The sequence below is a fragment of the Perissodus microlepis genome, chromosome 9 (assembly GCF_051167445.1).
Source record: "Perissodus microlepis isolate ML-2025 ecotype Zambia chromosome 9, ASM5116744v1, whole genome shotgun sequence".
NCBI classification, from domain to species: domain Eukaryota; kingdom Metazoa; phylum Chordata; class Actinopteri; order Cichliformes; family Cichlidae; genus Perissodus; species Perissodus microlepis.
In genome coordinates, this window is record NC_140469.1 from 121440 (window position 1) to 130826 (window position 9387).

The following is a 9387-nucleotide window of genomic DNA, read 5'->3' on the forward strand; positions in this document are numbered from 1 at the left end:
ACAATAAACAGTGTGTTTAAAATAAACTGGATCAAACAATTTCTCAGGAACACAACATCAATTTGGTGAAAAAAATGGTGGTGTTAACCTTGTTTTACTTTGTAACTACGACATTTATAAAATCTCCTTAAAACTGTCCTAATTTAATAAACAGAAACAGTCGCTGCTTTATAAACACAATTTTTCTCCACACAGATATGATATTTGGAACAAACACAAGTCTTTATTTTTAGGCGACTGGTTTATTCATGGGATTCGTCTTGTTTTGTAACTTATTAATCCAAATTTAGGCTTAAATTCTTACTCTGAATTTTTGAGTATATATGGTCTTCCTGTTCCACCAAAGGAACATGCCATAGTGTTTGATGCTATCCCTACTGGTGTTTTAAGACTGTACAGAAATTCTCTTGTTAATGATCTGACCCCTCTACAACTGGATCCTGCTGTTACCAGATCTGTTTCCACTTTAAAGAGGAAAAACAACCGTGACATATGAACTCTTTTTCAGAAAGACAGAACTGGTGTCCCAGTGGCCGTTGCTTACTGGAATAAACTGGGACCTGGAGTGGAAGAAAATTTGGACCTTACCATTGAAATCTCTGTTAACCAACAAAGTAAAGCAAACATCTTTTAAAATCATTCATCGTTTTTACCCCACCCGAACTTTTCTTGTATAATATAAAAAAGACTGATGTCCACTGTTCATGTAGCCGTCAGAAAGAAGATAGTTCACACTTATCTTTGTGCTGCTTATTTTTGTACTTTTGTTGTTTCTTTTATCTATTCTGACTTCTCTCTGTGTTATGAAAAAATATTATCTGGCTTTTTTGATTACCCTACCAATAGGCAAAACGAATTTTATTTCATTAATTTACTAATTTTACTGGTTAAATTTCAAAGACACGAATCCAAATTTTCTAATGCAAAACCGTCTTTTCAATGCTTTATGAATGAAACCAGACAATATTTTTAAAACTATACAACAGTCCCATAATATAAAAGCAATTCTCCTGGTGATTCAAGCCCAGCCTGCGTTTTTAACCCCCCGTCATTGAATTCTGTAACGTTTGAAGTGCGTTCAACGAGAAAAAAAATCGCGCAGTAACTTCCGGGTCACGTCTTTCAACATCCTGAGCAAAGCGTCGTGACGCTGTTGGCATACGTACAGCACGCGCTGAGCACAACTGCTTGTGCAACGTACTTTGTCCTGCACGTTGACATTGAAACGCTCCGAAAGACCGTCTCTCACAGGTTAGTGATTTAACCTGCTGTTCATTATGTGACGAAACTAAAGCTGAATATGTTCGTAATACGCTGTTTGAATTAAGTCCACACACCCGCTAACATTAGTGTGGCTGCTGTGTAACGTTAGGGCCACAACCATACCTGCTGTGTTTTTACTGTGTGTTGTTGTTAAGTCTTATTTGAAAAGCCGAATAACTCGAACATGAGAGCGGCGTGGAAGTGGGCTGTAACATGATGCTAGTGATATTAGGATAACCGGGCGGAGGCTAGTGTTGACCCGGTTAGTTGCACTATAGCTAAACCTGAGGTTACCGAGGGTGACATCAGTCAGAGTTAGCGATATAACTACAGTTTTAAATAAACACACGACCTACACAGCCCACTGATCACAGCATTAGCCTAGCTGTGTTACGGCCGAGTGTCCACAGATGATCTTTGCCTTTTTCTTGTTTAAATCCTAATGTCCTGGGTGTATTTGTTTCCCTGTCAGACAGGCTAACATGGGATCATCCTGGTCCACAGCAGAGCCCTCTGTAGTCAAAGCTGAGGCTATGAAGACCGTCTCTGCTCAGCGCTGCCCAGTGCAGGAGGAAGCTCAGCCTGTCGAAGGTACTGTAGTTTCATTACAGTCAGGATGTCATAGCGTGAAATGCTGGGCGGAATTTCTTTTTCCAAATTCTCCTTTGTAAGTGCAAGGTGAAGATGGCATGCAATTTGTGAAACAGATATTTTTTATTGCTGCTAACTGCACATTTATAAAATACTCTGACGAACGTCGACAAGCCAGGAATGGAAAATCTGATAATCACTCTAAAGAGGCATCACAGTGGCTGTTAATATGTAAAACATTTTTCATTCACCATTATTTGTCTGTTTAGTTTGTTAGCTCTATAGATTTCATATTGCACAGATTAAAACAAATACTCAAAAAACTGTCTGAATACAGTTAAATCCATATCGACAAGCCGCTGTAAGCCAAGCTGTGGCAGAGCAGCTAGCATCAGGCTGAATGCTTAGAAAGCAGAGAAGAGAAGTTGCAACAAAACAGTTAATAAATGGAGCGATATTTCCTGCACAGACTCCAGAGCTCAGGTATTTACAACCTAACTCAGTGGGGGGTTTGTGGAAAGTGAATTTCTTCCACTGTATGAGGAAGATAACAGGTTTATCATAAATATTAGTATATTGTGACACCCTTAACTCGAGCAATTAAGAAAAGAAATGGCTTGTGTTAGAGAGAAGGTCCTGTACACACAGATAGTGTTTTACTCCCACAGAAAACTGCATTTCATGGTATTATATAGGTCATTAGCTCTCATTCTTCACTGTTATCATAAACTGTACAAGTTTTACTGAATGATGTTGAATTATAGCTTGACTGTGGTTGTGTATTTGTGTTTTTCTTAGCATCTCCGCCTTCACAATGTCCCATGCATCAAGCTCAGGCTGAAAAAGGTAGGGACTTCAGTCTAAAGGATAGCCTGTGGCTTGCCTGCACTGCAACACATTTCTATGTTCAGATGATTGTTTTAATGAAATGATCAAACCTGTGGCTCGCTCGTGTTCTCCTGCAGGTCCGGCCCACCAGGATCGGGCGTACAACTTTGTGGAGTGTCCCATGAGAGCTGCAGCAATCACAAAGGGCGACATCGATCCAGCAAATATGGTACCTGTGCAGCTTGGAGCAAAGAGGCTTTATTTTAGAAATAACTTTTATGTTTTAAGCTACGGTTGCCTGATCCTTAATTCCTTTTAGTTCTGATACACTGGCCTCGTTTGCTGGTACGCACTGTTGTTGTCTGCGGTGGCTCTAGTTTGTGTGCTCGTGTATTCAGCCAGCTGACAACAACATGTTAGTGTTACTTCCCAACAACACCAAGCACAACAAAAGAGAAGCAGCTTTGTTATGCGAGCTTTTCAGTTGTTTCAACACTTGACCACAGGTATGAAACACATGTATGCTGCACTCTCTTCTGGAGGACTTATGGCTGTCACGCTTGACATCTTTTCCATATTTTAAGGTCATGGCTCAGACTGTATAATTAGTTTATCTTTTTCCACACGTGCAGATGCCTCCTCCCAACCAAACGCCAGCTCCAGACCAGCCCTTTGAACTCTCTGTCAGAAGAGAGGAGTCCACTATTCCACGTCACGACACAGAGAAGAACTGGGTGTACCCGTCGGAGCAGATGTTCTGGAACGCCATGCTGAGGAAGGGGTCAGTTGGCTGGTGTTAAGACTACTTCAGGCTACGATATTGGAAACTATGAACTTCTATTTAGTGTCTCATTGAACCTAAAAGTCAGTGTTTTTAAAAATGCTTGGATTTCACATATTGGTAGCTTTAATTATTGCAGTAGCACAGTGATGGAGAAATATCTGCTAAAGAGACTGTTTCCTTTGTTCGGTCCTGTGCCGCAGGTGGCGCTGGCGAGATGACGACCTCAGCAAAGGTGACATGACCAACATCATTAAAATCCACAATCAGAACAATGAGCAGGCCTGGCAAGAGATCCTGAAGTGGGAGGCTCTGCATGCGCGGTGAGTCAGTACGATCGTTTGCAGTGAGCTGCCTGTTGGTCAGAGAATTGAGCCTTAACTGATGAACATTTTACCTCGTATAGAGAATGTCCATGTGGACCAACTCTGAGGAGATTCGGTGGGAAGGCTAAAGAGTACTCCCCCAGGGCCCGCCTCCGACACTGGATGGGGTGAGAGTGAAACATCCTGATGCACATTTAATAATTTTGGCTGTGTTATGTTTCTCGTTTGGGTCTGCATTGCCAGCTGCTGGTCCGCTATAATGAAATCAGGGAAATGCGGACATGCCGTGCAAAGCAATCCATACAGCGGTCCATTAAAACATGATGCATGTAAACCTCATGTTGGGGAAGATCCTGGTGACTAATTGAGTTTGTCTCTCTGCAGCTACGAGCTGCCATTTGACCGTCACGACTGGATCGTTGACCGCTGTGGGAAGGAGGTGCGCTACATCATTGACTATTATGATGGAGAAATCAACAAGGACACCTACCAGTTCTCCACCCTGGACGTGCGACCTGCTTTTGACTCTTTAGAAGCTGTGTGGGACCGTATGAAGGTGGCCTGGTGGCGCTGGACTTCCTGAAGGACTCTGGCTCATATTTGAGTCACAAATATTCAAAAACTGTTGTTACCCATTTCTGCTCTTTGTAACTTGTGTGATGCTGAAAAAAGAAACGAATCAGACCTCGTAAAAGATGATTGGATGTAGAAGAGTTTGTCCAACAGGTCATACAAGACCCTGTGTGTCTATGAAATCTATTGACTTGCGCTTAAATTTAACTGCTTGCTTGCTTACAGCTACCTGACTCTATGTAATTTGAACCTCATCTAGCAACAGAAAGTTTAAATGTTTATTTTTCTCAGTTGGGACATTGAGACAAGCTTTAAAACCTGCCAATATTCCTTTATTGGCTAATTGTCATAAACCAGAAATCTAGGAAAGTTCATGTGTTGTGTTTTAATAAATCACCTTTTCTGTGTTTTGTTTGTAAACACTGCACATTTGATTAAACCATTTTTATTGGCCAGAGAGTTAAAACTACCTGTCCAGAATGAATTCAGTCCCCTCCTGTGAACTGGCAGGACCTGGTGTTCGAAACCAGGGTATTAGCAGCTGATCCTTTTGGTCCTGTGGGTTGTGGTGTGGAGGTCTCAGAGAAAAGGCCATGAAGCAAGCCTAATGAGCTACACTGAACCTAAAGCTGGAGATTTCAGTGACATTAACATGGTTGACTGATGTCCTGTAATCATTATGACGCTATAATTTGAGATACAATAAATAAAATAAGTTTTTGTACAAAGTATCGGATCAGTATCGTCGATACCACCCTGAATATTACTTGGTATCGGATCGGAAAGGAAATCAGTGGTATCGCACATCACTACCACTGATTTAAGAACACAGTTGTGTGAAAGAAGCAAAAACTTTATTGCATACTCTCTGTGGATGAAAGTACAGACATGATGGCGATTGCACAGCTGGCCATCTTCATCCGTGGAGAGGAAATATTGAACATTAAATCGATGCACAATGACAGGAAAAGACATTTTTTAAAACGTATGTCAAAGTGTAACGACATGAAACCGTCCTGGGACAAACTTGTTGGACTTACAACAGATGGAGCGCCGGTGTTGTGCGGTGAAAAAAGCGGACTAGTCCGCAGGATGTGAGTAAAGATGCAGGAGGAGAACTGTACCGGTGAGTTAACAGCAGATCACTGCATCACACACCAGGAAAGGCTGTGTGGTAAAGTCCTAAAAATGGAGCATGTAATGATCACCGTGACACAGACCGTACATTTTATCTGAGCTAAAGGTTTAAATCACCGTCAGTTTCAGTCTTTTATGTGGGAAATAGATTCAGAGTTCCTTCATACATTCCTTCATACAGAGGTCCGCTGGCTGAGTTGGGATAAAAGTTCTCAACAGAGTTTTTGAGCGCAGCAAGGAAACCTGTCAGTTCATGGACATGACATGTATGATGCGGTGAAGGCGTTTCAAGTGAAGCTGTCACAAATGCAGCAGTGCAGCCTGCCTCACTTTCCCTGTTGCCAAGTAATGTTGAACCAAGTCAGCGGACTTTGCTGAGCTGCACCTGTGCAGATTCAGATGGAGCTGCAGTGCAATGATGCACTCGAGGGAAAGTACGACACTGAACGGCCCGCACAGTTTATTAGCTCCACTCCTGAAGCAACGCCCAGCTCCGTCTACATGCGGCTCCAACCTTGTGTGTGCTTTCATTTATTTTTTCTGGGGTTTTTGGCAGCGTGTTCATATTTTTAACTTGCATAATTTTGACAGGATATATTTTTATGAAGAGCAAAATATTTTAAGTTAAAGTTTATTTTTTTTAAGTTTATTTAATCTGGAATAATATTCCTGTTTGTTTTTATTCATATTTATGTTTAAAAAACATTGTTTTAGTGTGTTCAATAAATGTTTATCTTGTTTGGCCCGCGACCTAAAGTGTGCCTTGAGTTTTGGCCCCCTGTGCGATTGAGTTTGACACCCCTGAAACACTGAAAGGTGGAGGATTGGCCAGATGCTGGGAGATGTGTAAAAATAACTCAGTTGTTTGGTGGTGGCTATTGCGGAGCTTCCACACATTCAGTAACATTAGCAAGTGGTGGAGGCCAGCAGATGCAACACGCTGGCAGGTGGATGATGGAAAGGCAGGAGGAGCAGAGACCCGAGGCGGTGAACTGAACTTCAGGTAAGAAGTTATGACCTGCAGTCTGTCTGGGTCAGATATAAACCAAGTTTAGGTGGAGTTTATTTTCCTTGTGCTGACTTTTTACAATCAGTTACAATAACTCGTACTGCGTGCTAGTTAGCATGACGGAGTTTATATACTGCTGGGCGGGTGCTATGATGTTACTGATGTTGAACTTGTTTTATCTTATTTCATTTATAAGGTTAGTTATTAGAGTTTCCAACCGTCCCGTAAAAAACAGAATCGTCTCGTATTCAGAGAAAATATTCGTATTGAGGTGAAAAGGAACAGTTTGTCCCGGACACAAAGCTGGAGTTATTCTGTCGTTACGCTGTCAACTACCTCTTCTCCTCTCATTCTCTCCCCTCCCTCTCCTGTTTCTACTTCAATCATGAAACTGATCAATGATCAGCTGATTTTGCCAGTATTTTCCCACATTTTCTAGATTCTGCACCAGTACTGTGTGTAAAATGCCATCAAAAAGTCAATCAAGTTTTATTCTTTCTCACCTGTCTCTCTGTCTCCTTTCACTTTTTAAAGGTTGCCATGTTAGAAAAAATATTTTGCCCTGCCGTGCTGTTTATTGATGTGTCAAATGAATGGTTTATGAAAATATATCTAAATCTGTCATCAGTAATCAGTAATGATCATGTCTCACCTCTAGTCTTCTCTGTCTTAATTTCAGGTTTTCACCATGTGTTGTAGATAGTTCAGGAGGTTAACTCGACCAAGCAGTCTACTAGAATAGGGAGGATGGTGTAGGTTTAAGTTTATTAGACTGATACATATATACCAACAAGACAGTGTACATCACTGTGACAACAGCGTTTGTTTTCATTCAAAGGATTTATGGGTTTTCCTGTAATACCTGGTGGGCCGGTCTCTAGTCAAAATGCCCGGGCTGATTTTTTGTCCTAGTCCAGCCCTGGGTGTGATCGACCGGTGGTGATACTTTGTGAGTTCATGATTTAACAATCAGCTCTCTTATACTCAGGCCTGAAAAATTGAAATTCAAAGTGCTATGAAATATTCTTACTGGGAACAGTCGTAAAGTGTGCTTCTCCAGGATTATAATGGGCTTTGGAGAAATTCACTTATATTGGACACTGACCACATGAGATAGTCCTGAGTCTAAAAGGATTGAAGTCAATCCAGTCCAAAATCATAAAGAATTGTTTTCAATTTAAAATGATGACGTCATCTTGCTGATGATGGATACTCGAATAAGGCGAGGCAAGTTTATTTATATAGCACAATTCAACAACAAGGGGATTCAAAGTAAGTAAGTTGTGCGTGAGACTCCACTGTCAGCAATATCTGGTATGGATGCGTGTGACTGGACTGTGATGGACTGACGATGTAGACTAAAAGTTTTGACTGACTTGATACTGAGACAAAGACTGCACCAACCTTAGGATTAGTAAATGTCCACAAACAATTCACCCAGCCTGTAAGAGAAGGGTGGATGCTTTGTTTTGTTTTATTTTTGCAGGAGCAGGAGGATAAGAGAGGTCAGAGGGGGAGACTGTAGCTTCACATGAGAGTGTGGAACTGCAGACTGAACCTTTGGTTGATAATTTTGAGTTACTGATGTTTGCTTTAAGAAAATTGTGTTTTATTGGCTGTGTTTTCATTAAAGTATCACATTATATTGTTGGGGGTGTCAAATGCTACAGTGGAGAAAACTTTTGATTTCACTCATGACTGGAATATGTTACTATTAACCATAGCAGGTCACTGTAGAAGTCAATTAAATTTTATAAAGGAAAATTGCTAAAACTTTAACAATATTTATGATTAAAAGGGGAAGGGTAGATTTCTCATGTTGAAAATACAGTTATGGAATAACAAACATCGGTCCACGTGATTTAGGTTCCCTCTTAAAATAGTCAATCATTAAAGAGTAGAATAGAACCGACAGGGGCGTGTGCTAGGATGTGGTACTGCAAAGAAGAAGAGCCAAGCAATGAAGGAAAATCCGTTGTGTTTAGTTCTGATAAATTCAAATTAAAATGTACCATTACACTTAGAGGATCAATATGAAATCAAAATATATGCAAATTTTGTATGAAGTACATGACTGATAACTGTTCTGTCCTGAGCTTTTGTTTCCTATAGCACCCACTTGACCACACCAACAGTTTTCACGTCAAAGGAGGGTAATTGCAAATGTTCGAGGGAGGAATATCACCAAAAGTGGGAAAGGTAAGCCCCAATGGGGGTTATAACACCATAAATTTCACTTATGGTCAAATTCCTAAAATTTGACACCAAGCATAAAAATTTTCAAAAAATTTAGAGACAGAGTGGAGCTCTAGATAAACATAATTTAGCAAACCACATAGGGATGGAGGTTTGGAATCTATAATATTTTGAAATAACACTCAATATAATGCTGACCATGTTGATTATGGTTATACTAGTGTGCAGAGATTGGCTAATCTGACCAGGGAATATAATAAACAGGACTGTCTGAACAGTTGGCGTTAAAGTCACCTTTCACAGTCCAGACTAGGATGGCGTTGGACATCCTTAGGGTGGAAAAAGGGTTGGTGTGACCAAAGTGTGGTTTGGCTTGTTTATGTACATTTTAAAATGAAGCAGTTCTGGATGGGCCAGTTACCAGGGAATGGAAGGATACCGTATTTTCACGACCATAAGACGCACCGTACTAAAAGGCGCAGTCTCAGTTATGTGTGCCATTACTGTATTTAAAACACACATAAGGCGCACCTGATTACAGGGCGGGGGTTTTATATACAATCTACGCCCACACTTTCCCCTTTAACGTTCTCATGGTGTCCTCTACTACGTCCACCTTAAAACAACAACACACGCAAGCATACAAGAATGCGTATTTAAAAATAGAGCGGGAGCAAAGCAGA

General features: G+C 40.9%; 1 protein-coding gene across 2 annotated transcripts; it reads left to right on the forward strand.

Moving 5' to 3' along the window:
- Positions 1 to 1123: 1123 nt before the first annotated feature.
- Positions 1124 to 4828, forward strand: hccsb (holocytochrome c synthase b). 2 transcript variants are annotated; one of them, XM_084938709.1, is made up of 8 exons: positions 1124 to 1251; positions 1736 to 1854; positions 2653 to 2700; positions 2820 to 2911; positions 3315 to 3463; positions 3667 to 3786; positions 3870 to 3956; positions 4174 to 4828. In XM_084938709.1, the coding sequence occupies exons 2-8, from the start codon at positions 1746 to 1748 to the stop codon at positions 4370 to 4372; spliced, it is 804 nt and encodes a 267-aa protein (XP_084794835.1). In that variant the 5' UTR covers positions 1124 to 1251; positions 1736 to 1745; the 3' UTR covers positions 4373 to 4828. The 2 variants fall into 2 exon arrangements, with proteins under 2 accessions (XP_084794835.1, XP_084794836.1); XM_084938710.1 differs by having other exon boundaries at positions 1130 to 1251; positions 1740 to 1854.
- The last annotated feature ends 4559 nt before the right edge of the window (positions 4829 to 9387 follow it).

Excerpts from the sequence above, each read along its gene's own strand:
- hccsb (XM_084938709.1), top strand. The coding sequence starts at position 1,746 with ATGGGATCATCCTGGTCCACAGCAGAGCCCTCTGTAGTCAAAGCTGAG. Across the intron at positions 1,855-2,652 it reads GGAAGCTCAGCCTGTCGAAG|CATCTCCGCCTTCACAATGT; the intron begins GTACTGTAGTTT and ends TGTTTTTCTTAG. Across the intron at positions 2,912-3,314 it reads ACATCGATCCAGCAAATATG|ATGCCTCCTCCCAACCAAAC; the intron begins GTACCTGTGCAG and ends CCACACGTGCAG.